At 37.0% G+C, this 24,645-nt stretch overlaps 1 protein-coding gene across 1 annotated transcript; it reads right to left on the bottom strand.

Moving 5' to 3' along the window:
- Positions 1-17,365: 17,365 nt before the first annotated feature.
- Positions 17,366-23,459, bottom strand: LOC131041330 (glutathione S-transferase F10-like). The gene is made up of 4 exons (XM_057974374.2): positions 23,375-23,459; positions 18,251-18,324; positions 18,101-18,149; positions 17,366-17,805 (listed from the first exon to the last, which is right to left on the bottom strand). The coding sequence occupies exons 1-4, from the start codon at positions 23,457-23,459 to the stop codon at positions 17,366-17,368; spliced, it is 648 nt and encodes a 215-aa protein (XP_057830357.1).
- Positions 23,460-24,645: the final 1,186 nt, after the last annotated feature.

The following is a 24,645-nucleotide window of genomic DNA, read 5'->3' as shown; positions in this document are numbered from 1 at the left end:
TCCAAATCCATTCATATATTGCAACAATCTACAACCTCGATCAGAAATAACAATCCCAGTCAATCGCGAAGCTGTTCCTTCATCGGCATATGTGGATCCTAAATCCTTAAAAGCTTCTACATCCAAACAAGCAGAGCTAAAAGAAAAGTTCAAGATTAAAGACCTAGGATGTGGTGAGTATATATTTCATGTTGACCAACCCCCATTATCTCCTAAGATATTCAGTCAACATGAACAATCTATAAACAATTTGCAAGGAATTGGGTGTGAACTACCTAGTGTTGTGGCTACTAAGTCTGAATGCAAATCTCTTCTAGTGGTGCAAGCAAATCTTCATATCAATAGTCCTAAGAGTGGTTCCAACAAAGAATCTATTGAGTGTATCACCGACCCTCTTGAGAACTCACATAGCTTTACCCTACCATCCACTCATTCCATTTCCACTCCACTTACAGACTTGGATCAACAAGAATCACAAAAGCCCTCACTTATTGGGGATCAAAAATCAAGATTTGAAAAGAAAAATCTAAAAGTCAATAATATAGAAAAGTCCTTTAGTCCAAATCAAAATCAAAAGCTACTGGACTCCACAAAAATCAAAGTCAAGGATAAAAATCCCATGAAGCAAAAAGAGAAAGAGATGATCTCCCCTAATATCAAAATAACTAGGGGCAAAAGTTCTAAAATTTCAAGCCAAAAAACATACTTGTTGATCCTAAGTTTCTATCATGTTATCCTACTTTCACTTCTTTTCACAATCATAAGCCTTCATCACTCATCCACTTGTTCCTCACATCCTTTCCCTTCTGGCGATACATCATGGACCTTTAATGGAGCTTCCTTGAAGGACTTTGTTGTCAAGGATGCCCAAACTTCTTTAGGTGACATGCATATGGGCCTGTGTAGTCCACACACTAGTAATTCTATCTCAGTTCCTTCATCAAGGAAGACAATCACTCGAGATACACATCATTCAATCAAGGAACAATGCAGCTACAATCATACAGTGAAGCCTCGCACATTTGAGGTAGGTGATTTGGTTCTCAGAGAAAACCCCAAAAATCAGCAAGACAGAGAGAAGAAGGGCAAGTTCGAACCAAATTGGCTTGGTCCTTACATCATTACAGCAGCATATGGATCTGGGGCATATTAGCTCTCAACTACAGAAGGTGAACCTTGGGAGGATCCTATCAACAACATGTACCTTCATAGGTTCTACACATAGCTCTTTGGAATATCCTAATTCAAAAAATACAAAAAAATCAAAAATTTCAAAAATACAAAAAAAATCAAAAAATTCAAAAATACAAAAAAAATTATAAAACAAAAAAAATCATTACTTGGTGAAAACCTGGCAAACAGGTACCTTGTGACACAAAAAACATTGAAAAATCGAAAAAAGTAAAGAGAAATAATTTCGTCCAATGGTGAAAACCACTTTGGTGGCGCCCTGGGCAAATACCATGGTGAAAACTGGGTCACCAGCGCCATGTGTAGAGACATTGCTCCTCCCTCCTTCAGGATTCACTTTCATCCTTTCACTTTGCACACACTCACAACCTATTCATTCATAATAAACTTACCCATTCCCATCATGGCTTGTTATTGATCTACCCAAGATTGGTTAGCCATTCATAATAAACCTCCCTTTTCACCTCCCTTTCCATCCATAATAAATCAGATCCTATCTATGGCTAAGGCAAATCCTACGTCTAGTGATGCGTGTGGAACTGAGAACATCACATGTTTTGAAGAGTACAGTTTCTTCCAGCTTCCTTCAATCTATCTGCACACAATCCGCAATAAAGCAACATTTGCATCATAGATCCGCAATAAAGTTTCATCTTCTCCGCAATAAAGTATCAGTTTCATGGATTCAACTAGTTTCAGATGAGATAGCAGCAACAATGGGCTTCAACAAATCAAATCTTTCAACAGACTCAAACAACATTATGGTTCAGTGCTATCTATCCTTTTTGTGAAAGTAAACATTATGGTTCAGACACTAAATTTGAGGACTACAGTGGATGTTGGTGTCGAGTCTTGGTTTTCTTTTGATTTTATCTTTTGGTGACATGTCTTTTAGATTTTCCAGGATGTCTCTGACTAGAGATTCTATCTCCAGGATGTCTTTGACTAGAAAGGCGAGGATGAGGTATCGTCACCTATTTGTATTTGTTGTTTGTGGATTGTCTTTTAGTAATGCTATGACTTGTCCAAGGATATGAGGACACTATGAGTCTAGTATGAACTGGGGCATTCTTTGTTTGTGACTGTCTTATCTCCATGCAAACAGGTACAATGACTTTCTGGGTCGAACATATGCCTCGATTGTCATAACCTACTTGCCATAATAAAGCTCAATGATGATAATGCACAAGAATCTCTTTTCACTTTCATATCTTCTATCTTCCATCCCCCTTTCTTGATTGACTTCCATTGTCCTTCTTGAGTCCGCGTAGCCTACTATCACATGACTGAGTATAATGACACACCAAAAACATTTGCATTTCATGTAGTTGCACCTGCATTACCACATATAAGCATTTCATACATACATATAGATATCACAACTGCATCACATCCTGCACACAACACCTGTTAGCACAATTTACATTTGCATTATCATATTCATCTACATTACATACATTCACATTTGCATCATGCATACACATATAAAACATAAAAGAACAAAAAAAAAATATATTGCATTGCATCATATACATATTTGCATCCATATCATAAGCATCATAGAAGCACATCTCATCACATAGGTACGCATGCATATAGCTATTGCAAAGATGAATCATCTCATATATATATATAAAGTGTCATGATACAATGATGTCAAAATCATATGGCTAGAATCACCCGCAGGTGTCTACATCATCATATAAAAAGGGTACAATACTGATACATAGGGAGCCCTCTACGGCTATGATGAATTCCCTCCCTCAGAGCTGGCTGGCCTTGACGGAGTCTGAGCCCTAGAAGGACCTGCCCCAAGATCATCTCTCCTGGCCCCTATGTCCTTTGCAGCCACCCCTCATGTCGCCCTATCCAGACAGAGGAACCCACTGATAACTCCTACCAACACTATTGGTAGTGCTAATCCTGTCCATGTCATGGTATCCCATGCCACATATCCCACCCTCATCTCCAGTCCCAGATCCTAGAATGCTCATCTAAGGGCATCCCTGTCTCTTTCTCGATTGTATAGAATCAACTCCCCATCGATCGATATCCGTAGAATCCTGTATACATCCTCCAGGGTGACTGTCATCTCCCCCATCGGCAAATGAAAAGTGCAAGTCTCAGAGTGCCACCTCTCTGCCAATGCAGTCAGCAATCCCATGTTCGCCCAAAACTCAGGCACAGACAAAATATGTCTCAATCCCATAACCTCAATTGCAGCTCGGTCCTTGGCTGTCAACTCAGGTCGCAACCTTTGAGTTGATGGGAATCTCTCCCATGACTCCAGCATAGACAAATACTCCTACAGTCACACAAATCAATCATCTCAGTCCTAGTGATGCTCACTGTTCATCACAAAGTGTTACTTCTATCCTAGTGGTACTCCTTGTTCATCACAAAGTGCTACTCACATTTGCACTCATTGTTCATCACAAAGTGCTACTCATATTTTAGTACTCCCTGTTCATCACAAAGTACTATATCTTGGTACTCACTGTTCATCACAAAGTGCCTTGATCTATCCTATCCTAGGGCCTCTACTTGAGTGAATCCTCTTGAGAAGTTTCCTAATTAGCAACGTATGTTCTATCACAGAATTGTCAATCCTAGCCCTATTTGTTATCCTAGTCTTCCCTAGAGGACCTACTTGAGTGTATCCTCTCAACAACTTATCCAATCGACAACGTATGTTCATCACAGAACTGTCGATTTGACCTAGAAGATACAAATTCACATTTTTGGACACAAACGTGCTTTCATGACATAAACGCTCTTTTAGACCGCATAAACACACCTGGCACCAACACAGACGTGCCTACATGTTTTTGACATTTTTTGGACCCTATTCTAAGTGCATTTATTACTCTACCTAGCATGCATTAATGAAAACAATAAATGCATCAAAGTACAAGGAGGTTTTGTGGTACTTACTGGCTCTCCTGCCTCTGTTGGCCTCTAAAATCGGCGAACACGATCAAATCTGTGAACCATTGCCATCGCTGCTGACTGTTGCTACTCTATTCTCTCTCTGCACTTTGATCTCTTGAAGGTGTGGATGAAAATGAGGATGTATTCCCCTCGTGGTCTATTTTATAGACTTCCCTAGCCCTAGCCCTCATCTCTCGAGTCAGTCTTCATTATCCCGTGACTCTATAACTCTATTATATCTGGTCAGTCCATTCTAGCCTTTCTTTCTTATCGAGAGATTGTCTGTGGTCTTTTCACACATTTTCATCCAATCTCTCGAGGGGGCATATCATTCCCATCTTGGGGCAACTCTGTATCAATTCAACTTATCTTCTTTGAAACAACGCAATTTTATTTATTTAATTATCTAAGCTTAATTCTTCTATTAATTAAATAAATCTTTATTTATTTAATTAATTCATTTATCCTCTTCTAACCTTATTTCTCATTTAAATAAATATATTTATTTATTTAAATTATCCTTTTCCTAAATTAAATAAATATCTTATTTATTTAATTGATCCCACTTCTATTAATTAAATAAATATTTATTTATTTAATTAATTCGTTAACCTTTTCTACCCATGACACATGTCATTCATCTCTTAATTCATACACTACCTACCCCTTTCATTATTTTATTATTTTCTTTACCTACCCTCTAATCATGGCCAACCTCCTTTTACACCTCTCAATATTATCCCTCCATTTCATATAGTGTTTTCTATGTAAGGAGATGCTTCCTTCATTATCAAACCCCCCATTGACTACTTGACTACACTACGCTTTTGAACATAGGTGATCCTACTTGCAACCACATTTCTGTTCTTTGTTGAGCTCTTATGCACACATAAAATCTGAGAGCAAATATATCAAGCAAGATCAATGGAGATAGGAAGAATGGAGATCCAAACTCTATTGGACATGTGATGGTATAATCTTTGTGATTTCATTTGATTTGCATTGTCTTAGGTAATCTTCATATGTTATGGTGGATCTTTGTTGTTGTTAGGCTAGAGTTTTGTGGTTGAATTCATTTAGCCTTTCAATATCATTATTATTGTATCCATTTTCACCATAAACAATTCTATTCACTTGTTTATCTTCATATGTGAGTCTTTAGACTTTGTGATTTGAGTTTCATAGTTTTAATGTTAAGATTGTTAGCTCGGAACTTTTGTTATCTCGAAATTTGGTGCTTGGATCTTTATTCCTTTATATGTGTGTGTGTGTGTGTGTGTGTGTGTGTGTGTGTGATTATGAAAGAAAATTGACGAAGTGCAAAAATATTAGAAATAAAAGAACAAACTAAAGTAAAAAGACAAACTAAACAGAATACACATATTTTACAATAGTTCACCCAAATTGGCTACATCCACTTTAATTAGGGAATTCACTTATTATTCTTAGTTCCAAAAGTTACATTGAATACACAACAATAAAGACTCCAATACAACTCAAAAAAGAAGCCTAATAGCTAGCCAAATTGGAGGGAAATGGCTATTGACGTTTCATCTTCAACAATCTCCCACTTGAAAATCAATCTTTGTTGTAGAGATTCCTGTGCTTGCTCCACTATCATAGTTTGACAAGGCCAAGAGAAGTCCTACATAACTCAAATTTCTCCCTTGTCACAGACTTAGTCAAAGCATTAGCCAAATTGACCTTTGTATCAATATCCGCAACCTGTAGCCTTTCTTCTTCAACCACATGATGAATAAAATGGTTTTGCAAATCAATGTTCCTAGAGCGACAATGAGAAGAGTGATTATTATCCATAAAGATGGCACTGCTACTATCACAAAAAAGAACATAATCATGCTATTTACACCCCATCTCTCTCAATAATTGCTACAACCAAAGCATCTCTATGGCCCCTTCAGGTAGAGTCATGTACTTAGCCCCAACGGAATATTGAACAACTGATCATTGCAATTTGGAAGCCCAATTGATCGTTGCCCCGATAAATGTGAAGACATATGCAGATGTAGAGTGGCGTTTGTCCAAATCACCACCCAAATCAAAATCAATATAACCTTGTGTAGCGTCCTAAAATTGCGACACTTGCAATTTCGACCACATTTGGGTCTTCACGATGGCGATGCAACACGCAACCTGAATGGAGACCCCGAAACCTGATTATGACACCAAAAACTGCATTTTCTTGCACCCTGGCCTGAACCTCCTTTGCACCCTGCTATCCCGGGAGGTGGGACCAGAGCGCCCAGCGCCCTAGTCCTTCAGGACCAGGGTGCCCAGCGCCCGGGTCCTTGGGTCCTATTTTGGGCCCGGTCTCTTTTGGACTTCGGGTCTTTATGTTTGCAAATTGGAAAATTATCTTTCCTGGTCGGCCTAAGGTCGGGAAAATCAGTCTATCAGCCCTAAATGACAAGTATATAAACTCCATTTTTCTCTCCCATTTGGGTAGAGAGGAAATAGAAGAAGGACATATGTGTACAAGCGTGGAAACTATACTCAAGCATTCAAGCATTCCTTCAAGTAATTGATCATTTCAAGTCTCCATTCAAGGCTAAGTGTTGCATTCAAGACAAGGATTCAACCATTGAAGAGGAGATCACTTACAACATACTACTACAACATACAACATACAACATCTATACCTTCGCACATAAGGATATAAACATCCTTACAACAAGGTATTAGTACTTGTTTTACATTACATTTACAACATTTCTCATTTCTTGGTTAATTCCAAAACTGGGGTTTGACCTAAAGGCAAACCCCTAATCCCTAACCCCTCAATCGTCTTCTCTTTTCTGTGTGTAGGTTGTAGGTACGCGGTTGAAATTGAAGATCTGGAATCCTTGTGCAGAGACGAACAGATCCCCCTTCATTTCATGGATTTTTCGGAGGACCGTGGTGCTCGGGCGCCATCGTCCTGACAACTTTTGCTCAAAATTGCAGGACAGCGCCGTATCGACATTTTACTGCTAATTCCAGGTCCGCAGCTTCATCCTATATCCCTATCTCAGTTTATAAGCGAATCTTTGTCACTTTCTATGCATTCCTAGCTTAATTCTTCTATCAACATTCTTTACAAAAGAGGGTAGCCTTACTTTCTTAACCCTTGAAACACATTTAGCATCCAATCTTGCATTGTGTGGGATTGGATCTTGTGGGTTTCAACCCCTCTTTTGAATGTAAAGTCTCTCCCCTAAGTGAAAACCATCAACCCTAGTGACTCTCCCTTCTCTCTCCTTGGAGTTGGGGAGGGGAGAACGACTAGGGTTCGATCGCGATTTTCCGCTTTACATTTTGGTGAACTCGACGTGAACATCCTTTCTGATTATTCATAGTTAGATCTGAAAATTGGATTCCTTGATTACATTTCCATGTTTGATCTTTTGCAAAATTTTAGAGGTTAATTGCATAAAAACCCTAAATTTTCTTTTTAAGTAATTAAACTTGTGAAATGTTTAATTGTTAATGCTTGTTTCAGATCTGCCCTTCTATTACAAATTGTCAATTCATATTTGTGCATTAATTTTGAAAATTAAGTGGTTAAGTGTCAAAACCCTAATTTTTGAAACCCTCTTGATTCAACCTTTGTCCGACAATTTCACTGATCAAAACATTTCCAAATCAGCTGTAACTTTGGATTCCGCAATAAAATCATAATATCTTTCATCCCTGAAAATTTGGAAAAAAGTTGCGAGGACCGTGTGCACTCCGAGTGCCATCGTCCCCGACATTTTTTCCGAAATTTCGGGAGCTAGATCTTACTGTATTTTTCTGCTAAAATCCAGAATTTTGGCTGATTTTATCAATTTTAACACCTTCAAAATTACAGTCAAAGTTGGTCTAGTGATTGCTTGGATTGAGGCTTCTAAACATTCAAAAATTGTTGAAATTGAAATTTTGTGTCAAAATTGTGTTCTTACAGTCCTAAATCTGAAAAGTGTGTTATCATTCATTCAAAATTTCAGTAATTCATTCAAATTTTTGCAATTTGTGACTTTTGAAATTAAGTGCTTAATTACCACAACTTTGATTTCCGCTTTCAAAATTGAATTTTGCATGAAATTGAGTCAACTTTCAAATTTCAAAACTTGCATTGCTTTTGGTATTCCCTCTAAAATCATAAAATTCAAAATTTCAGTTTCCCTCTCTTTTTCAAAATTCAAATTTTGCATTTTTCGACAATCTTGGTAGGGTTCAATTTTGAGATTGCAACTTTAATTTGGCCTACCTACAGATCGTAAAATCACTCAATTTTTTCAGGTTAGCTGTAAAATCATCATAACTTTCATCCCTGCAAATTTTGAAAAAAGTTGCGAGGACCGTGTGCACCCCGAGCGCCACGGTCCCGGACATTTTTTCTGAAATTTTGGGAGATTGTCCTGATTGTATTTAACAGCTTAAATCTGGAAGATTGGCTGGCTTTACTGAAATTTGCTACCTCTAAAATTCAAAATCTTCTCTCTTTCTTTAGTGCATGAGTTTTACAACAACAAGCCCTACCTACACTATTCCCGTTAAACGAAGCCTTAAAATTAAGTCCTTCCAAGGTTTAATTACTGAGGAGATGGAACCTAATTTGAATGGTCTTTTTAGCAAGGACATGGGTAATTCCTCTAATCCTCTTAATGATGAAGAAGCTCTCCATGAGGTTTCTGTAGAACAACTTTCAAAATTGGATAACCAATTTGACGATTTTCGACAATGGATGTCTCAAGAATACCCTGATAGTCAAGCTCTTCCTTTAATTGAGGGTCTAAAACGTATGCTTCAAAGTGATAAGAATGGAATTGATATTTTGCGTGGTATTGCACACATTGTGGATTCAAATGTGATGCCTATGAAGAGTTGTGCCGAAACCTTAGGTTATACACAACCTCCTACTCAAGACAATCATTCTATTCCTTTGACGACTCCTATTGCTAGTATACCTACTTTTACATCAAATATAATGACTACTTCAACACAAGACATTCCTCCTATGATCACCAGTCATGGGGGAAATCCCTCTTCTTCAATTAACCCTCTTCCTTTATTCAATCCAACTTCTTCATTCATTCCTTCAGTGAGTGTTCCTCTTATATCTCCACAAATGAACATGACGCAAGGGGGCAATTCGTTTAACCATTCCATTCCTCCTTGTAGTGTTCCTCCTGTCCAATCATCTCCTATGACTAACTATCATAGTGTCCCACCACCTTACTCTCTACCTTCTTTCAATAACATAACACCTCCATCACAATCTAACACGTCTAATATGAACTCTTCGACTGAAGCGACCATTAACAATCTTGCACAAACTATCTCTTCTTTATAGCAACAAATTGCCTCTATGAATCAATCTAAGTTTAGTGTGCCCACCTTTGATGTTGCGAGCCCACTTTCTCTTGATATTGTTCGAGTTATCCCCCCTAAACATGTTGAAATTCCACATTTGGAGCTTTATAATGGTAAGGGTGATCCTCTAACACATGTTAAGACCTTTCAAACAATATGTACTGATTTTGCTTATGACCAAAGGTTGCTTGCAAAACTGTTTACTAGAACATTAAGAGACAAAGCCCTACAATGGTATTGCTCGTTGCCTTCTTATTCTATTACTTCTTTTGAACAACTTGCAAATGCTTTCATTCAACAATTTCAAAACAATATAAGTCCTAAAGTTACTTTGATTGATTTAATGCATTGTAAACAAGGTGTTAAAGAAAAAGTGACTGATTTCATTGGTAGATATAAGCATTTGTATGCTCAAATTTCTTTTCCAGTGCCTGACAATGATATTCAAAGAATCTTTATTTCTAATTTACAAAAAAAACATTCGAGAAAAACTCCTGTTTTCTGATTTTACTTCTTTCCAACAGTTGTGCACAACTCTTCACAATTATCAACTGACTGTGAGTCAAATGGAACAATCACATCCTATGGCTCTGAGTGATAAGGGTGATAGTAGTCAACAACCATTTGGGAAGTTTAAACCGAATAGAGAGTCCATTAAATTCAATGAAAACATCATCAACAACAATGTGAATGCAACATCAGGTGTGCCTCCTATTTCTAAATTTTTCAAGAAAGAAAGAAAGTATACTCCTTTGAATGAATCATTGCATAGTATTATGAATAAGTTATTGGAACAAAATGTGCTTACTCTTCCTCCTATAAGGCAAATTGATCCTGCAAATATTACTTCACCTTATTTTTATAACAAATCTTTTTGTCAATTTCATCGTCAGCCTGGGCATGATACTGAAAAATGTTTTTCTTTAAAGGGTAAAATTCAAGATTTGATTGATAATAATACTATCTCTGTTTCTGGTGTGAATGATAAAGGCAATACATCTGTAGCTCCTCCTAACCAAAATCTTCAGATTTTTACTGATCCATTGCCTTCTCATACCTCTAATGCGATTGATACTACTGATTCCTCTGTCTCACCTGATGATCATGTGTCTATGACTCTGAATGTGATTAACTTTGTGGAGCAATAGAAAATCCCTAAAGAACCTTCCATCACATTTGATTCCAGTGAAAATATCAGGGCACTTGATGGTCCTTTATATATAGTTGCAAAAGTCAAGAATACACCTTGCCGTGGAGTGCTTATTGATCCTTCTTGTATGGTTAATGTCATTACTGAAGAATTTCTTTTTAGTTTGCAATTGAATCAAGTGATCTATGACAAAACAGATGTGGTTGTGAAACTATTTGATGCATTTTCTTCTCCTGCAATTGGTTCTATTACATTACCTATTGAGGTCCATAACAAATCCCTTGACGTGGACTTTGCTATTATTCCATCTTCCGAACAATTTCGTGTGAAGCTAGGCTATCCTTGGCTATCTTCCATGAAAGCTATTGCTTCTCCTATTCACAAGTGTTTGAAATTTCCCCATAATGGTGAAGTTGTTACTGTCAATCATAGTCTCTTTAAACCAGCTGAAAGAACTTCTAGTGTTCCTATTGATTATTTTTGGCCTAAACAATTCCAATCTCTTCCTCCGTGAAGTGATCATCTTTTCAAATCTTATCAAAAGTGGAAAAAAGACATGATCCTATCTCTAAGTGAACCTAGAACACCCAAACTCGATATTCCTATCATTCTTGAGAAGGAGGTTCTTCCTTTGAAAGATAAAACTAATGTCTTTCCTCAAGAAGATTCCCAACCCATCCCTATGGATGTGACTATGCCTATATCTGATAAACTTCCTAAAAGTAGACCTATCCCTCCTCGTCATGATGGACTTGGTCTCCTTCCTAAACCAAATATTCCTCCCTTATATGGAGCAGTTCCTCCTCCTTCCTCTTATGGAGAGAAGAGACCTTTCTCTTCTCCTATTGTTCAACCTAAGAGACCACAACCTAAGCACCCAAGTGATAAGGATGAGAACATTCCTCCTCCTCAATCTTCTCAACTTCCTACTAAGACTAGACGAAATCATTCTGCACGTGAACGCCGATGAAAGCGTCGTCTTAGAGCTCAGGCAGCTGCCTCTCAAACTTTGCAATCTCCAAAAACACCTTCAACAAGCATTATTCCATTTTCTCCTCAGCCGACGATTGAGCCAAAATCTCCTAAACATAAGATGCATGATGGTCTTGATCCTGTGCGAGTTAAAGAGCCTATTTTTATAAATCTTGATGATGATATAGATGAAAATGTTATTCATGATGCAAATGTTACTCCTGTTCATTCTGATAGTGAATATGAACTTGTTGATGTTGATAACCATTTATCTAATGAATTTTCTAAAGCACTTATCCTAGCTCCTAGACAAGAACACCGTGGCTTGGGATATGAAAATAGCCCTTGTTTGGATCTTGCAATAGCTCCATCTGCTGTGTTGGATGTTCCTCCTCTAGCGTGTTCCCTACCTTCCCGAAACATTGATCAGCAAGATCGGGGGGTAGATGACGTGCTAGACTAGTTTCATTAGCATAGCAGATTCTCTCCCCCTCTCTTTTGTTACTTCTTCTATATGTTATTCTCATTCTTCTATTTGTTGTCCTTAGTGTTGTCTACTTGAGGACGATCCAAAGCATTGATATCTCTCGATCTCTCTCATGTTGACTCAAAAGACACATGTGTTCCCTTCTTCTAGGTGACCTTCCTTGATTGGGGAATGAAGAACAATTATGCATACATACATATGATATACATGAATTATCATACGGCATACTGACCCCAAGTAAAGCGAAGTCACCTTGTGCTTTGTGTTTTGTGTCTATTATCCTTGGGCTTATCTCACACTTGGGGGCTAAATCCTTGTGATAACGTGCTCCTTTCCTTTCTCATTTCTTATATGTATCACTACCTTAAAGCAATCACCCCCGGTGAGGCATGTGCGATCGCTTTAATGTAGGGGGGCATACATCCCGTCCATATCTTTTCAAGATACTTGAAAATTTCTTGGCAAATTTAGCTTTGCCTTGAAAATTTTTGATATCTTTCTTGCATGACTCATAGTGAGGGAACCTTACTACTGACAGTCATGGTCCTCCCTCGTGATCTTCCCTTTTACTTTGTCAATCGAAGTCGTAAGATCCTTAGTCCACTGGGGGCTTGGTGTATCTTGCCTCCTTGACGTGGTGAAAGTTTTTCAATATTGTTTCCTTGTACTTTACCGGAAGTATGAGCGTACGCTTATACTCCTGCTAAAGTGGGGGCTAAATGTAGCGTCCTAAAATTGTGACACTTGCAATTTCGACCGCATTTGGGTCTTCACGATGGCGACGCAACACGCAACCTGAATGGAGACCCCGAAACTTGATTATGACACCAAATACTGCATTTTCTTGCACCCTGGCCTGAACCTCCTTTGCACCCTGCTGTCTCGGGAGGTGGGACCAGAGTGCCTAACGCCCTGGTCCCTGGGTCCTATTTTGGGCCCGGTCTCTTTTGGACTTCGGGTCTTTATGTTTGCAAATTGGAAAATTATCTTTCCTGGTCGGCCTAAGGTCGGGAAAATCAGTCTATCAGCCCTAAATGACAAGTATATAAACTCCATTTTTCTCTCCCATTTGGGTAGAGAGGAAATAGAAGAAGGACATATGTGTACAAGCGTGGAAACTATACTCAAGCATTCAAGCATTCAAGCATTCCTTCAAGTAATTGATCATTTCAAGTCTCCATTCAAGGCTAAGTGTTGCATTCAAGACAAGGATTCAACCATTAAAGAGGAGATCACTCACAACACATTACATGCTACAACATACAACATATAACAGACAACAACATCTATACCTTCGCATATAAGGATACAAACATCCTTACAACAAGGTATTAGTACTTGTTTTACATTACATTTACAGCATTTCTCATTTCTTGGTTAATTTCAAAACCGGGGTTTGACCTAAAGGCAAACCCTAATCCCTAACCCCCCAATCGTCTTCACTTTTCTGTGTGTAGGTTGCAGGTACGCGGTTGAAATTGAAGATCTGGAATCCTTGTGGAGAGACTAACAGATCCCCCTTCGTTTCGCGGATTTTTCGGAGGACCGTGGCGCTCCGGCGCCATCGTCCCGACAACTTTTGCTCAAAATTGCAGGACAGCGCCGTATCGACATTTTACTGCTAATTCCAGGTCCGCAGCTTCATCCTATATCCCTATCTCAATTTATAAGCGAATCTTTGTCACTTTCTATGCATTCCTAGCTTAATTCTTCTATCAACATTCTTTACAAAAGAGGGTAGCCTTACTTTCTTAACCCTTGAAACACATTTAGCATCCAATCTTGCATTGTGTGGGATTGGATCTTGTGGGCTTCAACCCCTCTTTTGAATGTAAAGTCTCTCCCCTAAGTGAAAACCATCAACGTCTCTCCCCTAAGTGAAAACCATCAACCCTAGTGACTCTCCCTTCTCTCTCCTTGGAGTTGGGGAGGGGAGAACGACTAGGGTTCGATCGTGATTTTCCGCTTTACACCTTGTAGCTAAAGCTTACCTCCACCAAAACATAAAGCATAATTGGAAGTACCTTTCAAGTACCTCAAAATCCACTTAACAACATCCCAATTAGCCTTGCTTGGATTGCTCATAAATTTGCTAAAAATTCCCCCTGCATGAGAGATATTAGGTCAAGTGAAAATCATGGCATACATAAGGCTGCCAACTGCTGATGAATATGGAATATGTTTCATGAAGTCTTTGTATTCTTGTGTCTTGGGGCACATCTCAGAGCATAGACAAAATTTATCAGGTTGAGAAGTCACAACAAGCTTAAGATCCTTCATACCAAATCTTTCTAAAACTTCAATAATATACTTTTCTTGAGACAATCTGATTTCTTTGTTCTGCCTGTCCTGTATTATATGTATTCCAAGTACTCATTTTGCAGCCCCTAAATCTTTCATAGAAAAATTCTAAGATAAAAGTTGCTTCAAGTCATAAATTATTTTCATGCTAGAACCAGTGACTAGCATGTCATCAACATAAAGTAGTAGTAAAACAAACTCACCAGATCAAGCTTCTTGTAGTAGAAACACGGATCAGCCTCACAACAGATGAAGTGATGCTCAAGCATGGAATGGTCAAACTTACGATACCACTATCTTGGGGCTTGTTTGAGCCCATACAAGGTTTGTTTCAACCTACAACATAAATGTTCTTGACCCTTTTTAACAAAACCTTCGGGTTGTTGCATATAGAGTTCTTCTTCAACATCTCCATGAAGAAAAGTGATTTTAACATCAAGTTGTTCCAGCTCAAGATCTTTAGCTACTACTAAACCCAAAAATTCATGAATAGAAGTCACAACCACAAAGAAAATCTCATTAAAGTCTACACCTTTTTACTGATCATAACCTTTGACAACTAGTCTATCCCTATAGCATTTCTTATCACCTTCTTCTTTGAAATGAGAGAAAATGCTTCACAGCCGAAAATTTGAAGATAATGGTAAGAGATTTGCTTACCCATCCAATTGTCCTCTGGATTGTCAAAATTCAATCTGGTGATGAGGGTACTCGATTGATCAAATATATTGATGTATTGCAGGTCTCTGCCCAAAACTCCTTACCCAATCTAGCATTTGAGAGTATACGACAAGCTCTATCAAGAATTGTACGATCGAGCCTTTCAACTACACCGTTCTCTTGAAGAGTAAAGGGAACAACCTTGATCCGACGAATACCATTATCTGCACAAAAATTATTGAATTCTAAGGAGCAAAACTCTCCTCCATTATCTATTTGCAGACACTTAATTTTGGGTCCACTTTGATTTTCAGTCAAGGCCTTAAATAATTTGAATTTAGCTAAAAATCTCTCATTTTCTTAACAGCATGTAAATCCAAACTTTCCTTGTACAATCATGAAGGAAGGTGACAAAATAATTAGCTCCTCCAATGGAGATTAGCTCATTGGGTCTGAAGACATCAAAATGAACCAGTTCCAAAGGCATGCTCTTCTTCTCATGACTGGTCCTTAAGAAGTTGACCCACTTTTGCTTGCCATAAAGGCAATGTTGGCAAAAAACCGACTCAACTGATTTTAAACCTAGTACTTTCTCTCTCTCAAGCATAATGGTAAGTCCCATTTTGTGTGGCCAGTCTTACCACAAAACCAGCACTCACCATCACAGCCTCTAGATTTCAATTTCTTCACAAATTTGGACCTCTTTTTATTATTATTTTGACCTCTTTCTTGAGGTCTTTTTGTGCTTACTACCACCAAGGCTTCATCGGATGAAGGTTCTGATTCTTTCTTCTCATATCCTCGTTGAGAAGAGTACTTGCAACATCATCAAACTTTAACTTGCTTTGGGCTATCAATGAAGTGCTAACAGCCATTACAATGCCTTCCCAACTATTAGGTAGTGAACATAATAACAAAATAGCCTTAATTTCATCATCTAAAGTGATACCAACCGAAATCAATTGGTTTACTAAGGTGTTGAATTCATTCAAATAGTTCAACATAATTCCACCTTCATTCATTTTCAGATTATACCTTATTGGATGTGGAAGCCATGTCATACATGGAAGAAAGTTTATCCCAGAATTCTTTCGAAGTCTTTGCGATGAAACATTGAACAACACATTGGTAGACAATGATAGAAAGATAGTCACTCTTGCCTTCTTGTCCAATTTTTCCCAATTTTCATCTAATAATTGTCCTTGCCCTTTGGCTTTTCCTTCCAACGCCAATGCAAGATCCTTCTTAATCAGCAGTGACTCAATCTACACCTTCCAAAGACCAAAATTCTAACCCATGAATTTTTTGATCTTCCACTTATCTGCCTCTTCCATAATTCTGAAAATTTCACACCGAATTTTCAACCAACGCTTCACTACCGAAATCTGATACCAATTGTTTGATTATGAAAGCAAATTGATGAAGTGTAGAAAGAACAGAAAGAAATGTAAAAAGACACACTATGATTCACCCAAATTGGCTACATCCACTTTAATTCCAAAAGTTACATTGTATACACAACAACAGATATATAATGACTCCAATAAAATTTAGAAAATAAGCTTAACATCCAGCCGAATTGGAGGGAAATGGCTATTGGCGTTTCATCTTCAATGATCTGACCATCCTGTGGAAGTTTTATAATGCTGTTATTCTTTAAATTTTATTAATGTTTGGTTGTTTTTTATCAAAGAAATTTTTTTATTTTATTAAATAAGTTGTTGGTAAATTTATTTATTTTTATTTGGAAGTGTGGGGGAACCTAGTTTGGAGTATTAGCATGCTAAAGTATAATTATTGCGCCCAAATCTATTCTGCAATTTAGTTAAGTTATGATGTTTTCATTTTAGCAAATTACAGTTTGAATTGTTTGATTTATGATAAAATTTGGTTATGTATATGTATTTATGTATGTATGTATGTATGTGTATATGTGTATGTGCATGACTCAAGTTTTTACACATTTTTGCATAAGTATTTCACTAAAAGGTTGAATTTTTTATTAAAATTCTTAACATTTATATTAATCAATAATACAATACAGACTAGAAAAAATAGTTACCGTAGAATAAGCCACATGATCCATAGTTTCACAAAGCTAAAACCCTCTTCCATGCAGATCTGGAGGAAATATCCTCCCACCATGCATTCACATGTTTTCTATCTGATGCACGACTCAAGTTTTTACACATTTTTGCATAAGTATTTCACTAAAAGGTTGAATTTTTTATTAAAATTCTTAACATTTATATTAATCAATAATACAATACGGACTAGAACAAACAGTTACCGTAGAATAAGCCACATGATCCATAGTTTCACAAAGCTAAAACCCTCTTCCATGCAGATCTGGAGGAAATATCCTCCCACCATGCATTCACATGTTTTCTATTCCTAATCAGATACCCCTTATCAGTAACATTCACTAAATATTCAGTATATGGAAGATGGGTCAGATCAGCAAAGCTAAAAATGTCCCCTGCCAGGTAGTTACTCTTTGACAACCTCTCTTTATACACATCTAACACTTCCCCCAACTTTTGGACACTGCTCTCAATAACTGCCTTGTCCTGAGGCACATTATTCCTTGGGGCGTAGATAAGCTGATAACGTAATGCATAAACATGAGGACTAAAGTTCTGACCTTCAACTTCAAGCCATTGTTCAACCAATTCTCTCTCCTCCAAAGTCTTGCCCAGCAGACAAGACCCCTGTCCTGAATATTTCTCCACGTAGTACCTTATGATAGCCCTTGACTCTACGAGTTTGCACATACCCAATTCATAAAATCTCAGATCTACACTACCCACATCAGATCTATATGTATGGAGTGATTATGTCAGTGGTTGATGCACTAACCAGTAGATATTCAGCACATACAATAAATGTATAACATGAAAGTAAATGTAAGCTACCGAAAGGAGTTTGGAATACAAACATTAAACATATCACATGGAAGAGGGTTATCTATCTATCTATATAAAATGAATTATGTCAGATTCAAAGCAATAGTGTAGACTACCCATTAACATATATATAATTAACATCATTACCAAACAGGATGAGACTTCCATCCTGGACTACTGGAACTTTTCCAAATGGCTGCATCATACACCATACAAATACAATTTACTGATATAACTGAATAAATGGACTAATTTGAAACCAATAGAACAAAATTATATGTAAGGTAGGTCCCTTACTTGTAAGGCCAGAAACTCTTGTTTTCTCTGCTCCCCTTTAAATAGATCTACAAGAAGAATTTCAAACTCAACATCTTGTAGAATTTTGAACCTGACCTATCCTCTCTGAACCAATTGATTAGCAAACAATAACAACAAAAAGAAGAAAACACCAATATCTTTATTGAAGCTTAATTAAAAAATTACATAGAGGCTGTATATATAAAAAATTTGCAGTCTAGGAGAATAAATAATAACTGCAGTTCTAAATATATTCCTAGCTTTGCATGGAAAGCTACTAAGGCTCTCAAACTAAAAAAAACAAACTACTCCCTGAATTAAGAATACAATAAGTGCATGCACAACATGCTTTATTTACTAAAAACATACTCATGCAAAAAGCAAAACTAAAAATAGTCCTAAGGATTCATGCATGCTGGAGTACATGCTTTATTTGCATGAATAAACAAAAAAAAACTATTAACTAAAAATAGCTTATGCATGGTGATGAATGGATAGTTTCATGTCCAAACTGGAGTTGCATGGAGTTGCATGCTAGAGTAGAATCACTTATCAACATACTCCCCCTTGATGCTGAGAGGGCTGACAATCTTATCTCGTAGTGCTATAAACTGAGCTTTCGCAACTGCTTTGGTGAATATATCTACTAGCTGATCTTGGGTGTTGATGTGCTTCAATTCAACATCCTTCTTTTGCACCAAATATCGTATGAAGTGATATTTCAAATCAAAATGCTTAGTTCTGCTGTGATGAACCGGATTCTTAGCTAACTTGATGGCACTCACATTGTCACAATAAATTACTGTAGGCTGAATTTGTTTTTCTCCAATTTCTTCCAAAACTTTTCTGAGCCAAAGAGCTTGTGTACTTGCTGAGGTAATTGCAACATACTCCGCTTCTGTAGATGAGAGGGCAACAATACTTTGCTTTTTTGAGCTCCAGGTAATTAAACCAGAACCAAAATAAAAACAATTTCCAAATGTAGATTTACAGTCATCTATACTACCTCCCCAATTTGAATCACTAAAGCCTACAAGATTGAACTTTTCAGAAGAGTAGTAATGAATACCAAAACTTAAATTCCCTTTCACATACCTCAAAATCCTCTTGGCTGCCTTCATATGTATTTCAAATGGATTTGTCATATACCTTGAAACAAGTGAAACTGAATAGGCAATATTGGGCCTCGTGTGGATTAGAAACATCAAGCTCCCCACAATACTTCTGTAAGCTGTCTCATCAACTAAATCAGCACCATCATCTCTACATAACAAATCTCCATGAGCACTCGGAGTGGAGGCAGGGTTACAATCAGTCATATTAAATTTCTTCAACATATCCTGTGCATACTTTGTTTGACAAATGAAAATCTCATCCTTACTTTGATAAACCTCCATTCCTAGAAAATATTTTATTAGACCAAGATCTTTCATCTCAAATTATTTCAACATAGTAGCTTTGAATTCATCTTTCATCTTAGAACTACTACCCATATACAAAAGATCATCAACATACAAACTTATGATGAGAATATCAGTACCTTCTTGTTTGTAGTATAGGGTAGGATCACTCTTACTTCTCTGGAAGCCATTCTCCTAAAAGTATCCATCAATCTTGGCATACCACACTCTTGGTGCTTGCTTGAGGCCATACAAAGCCTTCTTCAACTTGTAGACATAATTATCTTTTCCTTCCATTTCAAAACCTTGTGGCTGCTCCACATATACTTCCTCTTCTAAGTACCCATTCAAGAAGGCACTTTTCACGTCCATATGATGTATGCTTCACTTGTTTTGAGCTGCTAATGAAATCAACATTCTTATGGTCTCTTGTCTTGCTACTGGTGCAAATGTCTCTTCATAATCAATTCCATTATTTTGTGTGAAGCCTTTAGCAACTAATCTCGCTTTGTGTCTTTCAACACTCCCATCACTGTTAAATTTGGTCTTGTAGACCCATTTGGTGCCAATCTTTTTTTTGTCATGTGGAAGTTCTGTTAACTCCCAAGTATCATTCTTGTGAATGGAATCCATCTCTTCTTCCATGGCTTTCACCCAAACCTCATTAGTACATGCATCTTCAAAACATGATGGTTCAAAATTAGCCTTGGCTAATAAAGCAAAATTCACTGTTTCACCTACTGGGTTTTCTTCATGTACTTGATTTCCACTCCTCTAGTAGATATCACTCAATCTCCTTACTTTCCTTGTAGAACTTGGAGAAGAAGCTGGACTTGAACTTGGTACTAAAGAACTTGATGAAGGGTTGCTTGGTGGAGTTAAACCACTAGATATAGAAACATTAGTTGGCTGCTCATGATCAATATCAGCAATTATATCATCATTCAAAATAGATTTTGGCTTCTCAACATGGCCTTTTTTATGACCATAAACTCCCCCTTCATCAAAAATCACATCTCTTGAGATAATAAGCTTGTTAGTGAGGGGATTATACAATCTATAAGCCTTGCTTTTCTCACTATACCCAATAAAAATACATGACTCACTCTTTGCATCTAATTTCTGTCTATTCTGATCTAGTACATGCACATAAGCCAAACAACCAAAAACTTTGAAATGATTAACATTAGGCCTTTTACCATACCAAGCTTCATAAGGAGTCATCTTTTCTAGTGTACTGGTGGGGCTACGGTTGAGGATGTACACTGTTGTAGCAACTCCATCTCCCCAATAAGAATTGCTCAATCCCTTGGTTTGTAACATGCACCTTGCCATTTCAACCACAGTACGATTCTTCCTTTCAACTACTCCATTCTATTGAGGTGTGTATGCAGTAGTAAGTTGCCTCTTGATGCCATTAAAATCACAATAATTTTGGAAAGCCTTTGAGCAAAATTCTCCTCCACGATCAGTCCTTAAACATTTGATCTTGCACCCTTTCTCATTTTCCACAAGGGCTTTAAACTTCTTGAATGTATCCAAGGATTCATCTTTGGCCTCCAAAAAATATACCCAACAATTTCGTGAGTAATCATCAATAAAAGTGATGAAATATGATGACTTACCCAAACTCTTAGTCTGCATAGGACCACATATATCTTAATGAACAAGCTGAAGTGGGTGATGAGCCCTCCATGCATTGCCCTTTGGAAACTTTTCTCTTGCATGCTTTCCTTTAGCACAACCTTCACAAACCTCCTTGTGTTCCTCAACCTTGGGCAAACTAGAAACTAATGCATGTGAGGTTAGAAACTTCAAACTATGAAAATGTAAATGCCCATACCTGAGATGCCATAACCAACTTGAATCCTCATAAGCCATATTTGCCAAACTGTTGTTATGTTCACCAAACCTCAAGGGGAACATCCTATTTCTTGTCATAGGAACAACAATGATCACCCTATTATCCTTATTCTTATCATAGATAGTACAAGTCTTATTCTTAAATACTACTTTATAATTTATTTGACATAGCTGCCCAACACTTAACAAATTGTGCTTCAATTGTGGAGTATAATAAATATCATGAATACTCTTTATACCTTCTTTTGTTTGGACCTCCATAGCTCCTTTGGCAGCAACCTCCAATGATTTATCATCACCAAGCTGGATCTTGGATTTGAAACTTCCATCCTTTGTTGAGAATAACTTCTCATTCCCTGTCATATGGTTAGAGCATCCAGAATCTAGGTACCAAACATCTTTACTAGTATTTTCACCCTTGGCATAAGATAAAAATAAGTGATCAGGAGGATTGTCACTACTTTCTTGAGCATAGTTAGCATGTTTACCTTCTTTCAATCTGCATTCTCTTTCAAAGTGGCCATACCTATTACAATGGTAACATTGAACATTTCTCTTATCAAATCTGCCTCTACCTCTTCCTCTGAAACCACCACTTCCTCTTGAGCCACCTTTTCCTCTACCTCTTGAAGAATTTTGGCTTTGCCCTTTACCTTGGCCTTGATTGATTTTGGCACTACTGCTGCTTGCATCTTCATTTTTTGTGATTAGCAATTTAAAGGAAAATGCTTTCTCTACGCCTTCAAAAGAATCTTTCAATCTTTCTTCATGAGACATCAGGGATCCAACCAGTTGATCAAACTGTAGTTTTGTCAAATCCTTGCTTTCTTCTATGATTATTGCTACATGATTCCATCTGGGTGTCAAAGATCTCAACACTTTTTTTATCAAAACTTCATTGCTTACAATTTCTCCAAGTGTAGCCATTTTATTGACAACATCTTTGACTCTGACACAATAATCACTTATGCTTTCAGCTTCTTGCATCTTCAAATTCTTGAACTCTCGCTTCAATGTCTGAAGCTTGACCACTTTAACTTGATCACTACCTTGGTAAGCTTCTTGTAGAGTCTTCCAGGCATCTTTGGCAGTTGTTGCTCCTGATATTCTTGGAAATAAGCTCTTATCAAGAGCTATCTGAATGTGAAACAAAGCTTGAGCATTCTTTTTCCTTGCTTCCTTTCTTGTTGTTCTTTTATTAGCTGTAAGGGCATTCCAATCAGTTGGCTCTTCATAACCTAATTCAATAATCTCCCACAAATATTTTCCAATCAAAAGGTTAGCATCTTAATGCACCAATAATCATAATCATTCCCATCAAATTCTAGAACGGGCATATGGTTAGAATTCGACATGATTAACTTTGGCGAAATTCCAACAATAAAACTTTAACCGAAAACAATTTTACCTGCTCTGATACGACTTGTAGAATTTTGAACATGACCTATCCTCTCTGAACCAACTGATTAGCAAACAATAACAACAAAAAGAAGAAAACACCAATATCTTTATTGAAGCTTAATTAAAAAATTACATAGAGGCTGTATATATAAAGAATTTGTAGTCTAGAAGAATAAATAATAACTACAGTTCTAAATATATTCTTAGCTTTGCATGGAAAGCTACTAAGGTTCTCAAACTAAAAAAAACAAACTACTCCCTAAATTAAGAATACAATAAGTGCATGCACAACATGCTTTATTTGCATGAATAAACAAAAAAAAACTATTAACTAAAAATAGCTTATGCATGGTGATGAATGGATAGCTTCATGTCCAAACTGGAGTTGCATGGAGCTGCATGCTAGAAAAGCATCACTTATCAACACATCTTTCTCTATGAGGCATGCGAGCAGCATCACTTATCAACACATCTTTCTCTATGAGGCATGCGAGCACCCTTCTGCTGCTGGAGACATATGCAGGTCCAAGTAGTTTGACAACCATATTGCTTTTCTTCTCTAATGAAAAGAAAACTATCCTTTCTCAGATCAGAGTTTCCAAGAGCTGCTATGCATTTGAGAGTTTTGATGGACATGAATGAAACAAAACAGGTCATATATTATTCATTATAAGGTGGGCCAAGATGTTTAGAGAATTCAATTGTTTTCCACTGAATTTGGTTTCTGTTTGTATGGATATGAACAAAAGAAGTCTATTAGTTTATAGGTTTTCATAATTTAGAAAAAAAAAAAAAAGGTTCAGAATGATTTTTTTATTAATATTTTTTATAATAGATATATTATAAAAATCAATCAAAATAAGAAAGAACAATAAATATATATTTTATATTTTATGTATTATAAAAATTCTTATTTTATATTTGTTCGTTGTTGAGGAGAGTTCGAGCTTATAGTATTTGATATAATAGTGTTTTTCCAAAGGTTTTTTGACAGGAAGGTTTTTGGCTCATGGGATTTGGCAAATTCTGTCTTCTTCCATTGGTAGCAGCAGCTGTGGAGTCTACATTTGAAACTTAACCTATGGACTTAGAAACTTATCCTATAAGCTCTATATGTGGTTTTAGGCTGTGTATAAACTCTTAGTATTTATTTGGTGCAAATTCTTCTAGGGTGGGACAACGTGTTCATATTAAATTGATTGTGGTCTTTTCAGCCTTTGTCTGTAAATGCTAAACAGATAGGCAGATCTGTATACTTCAAATATGATAGGCAGATATGTCTACTTCAAATAATTTTCTTTTCATTTTAAATATTATCTGATTCTTTTGGTCGGTGCGGTGGAACAGTGTATGCACATGATTTGTGAGTGATTTAAACAGATTGTATTATTAGATTTTCCTCATTTCTGATGCTGATTTTTACTTTCCGGTGGCTTTCAGATAAGTTTTTCCCGGATTATCTCCTGTGTCTTGTCTGACGCATTGTCACCTTTTTGTGAGCAAAATGTAAGATCGTTTTTGAGGATTTCATAATTTTTTATTAAGTGACTTAAAATCTGTATGTACAAATTAAAAAAAAATTACATGTCGATCTACCCCACGCCTGTTCCTCTCAGTTTTCCGCTGCAGCATGGAGAGTTTTATATTGCATACTGTGTAATTAGAATTATTTCCGGTTTAGGGCACTTTTGTATAATGTGAAAGGTACAGTTTAAAAAATAAAAATAAAAA

The sequence above is a fragment of the Cryptomeria japonica genome, chromosome 11, assembly GCF_030272615.1.
Source record: "Cryptomeria japonica chromosome 11, Sugi_1.0, whole genome shotgun sequence".
In the NCBI taxonomy this organism is placed as follows: Eukaryota; Viridiplantae; Streptophyta; class Pinopsida; order Cupressales; family Cupressaceae; genus Cryptomeria; species Cryptomeria japonica.
Note: the sequence above shows the minus strand (reverse complement) of the source record. Positions and strands in the feature narration are given on the sequence as shown.

Excerpts from the sequence above, each read along its gene's own strand:
- LOC131041330 (XM_057974374.2), bottom strand. The coding sequence starts at position 23,459 with ATGGTTGTCAAACTACTTGGACCTGCATATGTCTCCAGCAGCAGAAGG. Across the intron at positions 18,150-18,250 it reads AAGAGTTTCTGGCCTTACAA|CCATTTGGAAAAGTTCCAGT; the intron begins GTAAGGGACCTA and ends TGTATGATGCAG. Across the intron at positions 17,806-18,100 it reads TGGAAGTCTCATCCTGTTTG|AGTCAAGGGCTATCATAAGG; the intron begins GTAATGATGTTA and ends GCAAACTCGTAG.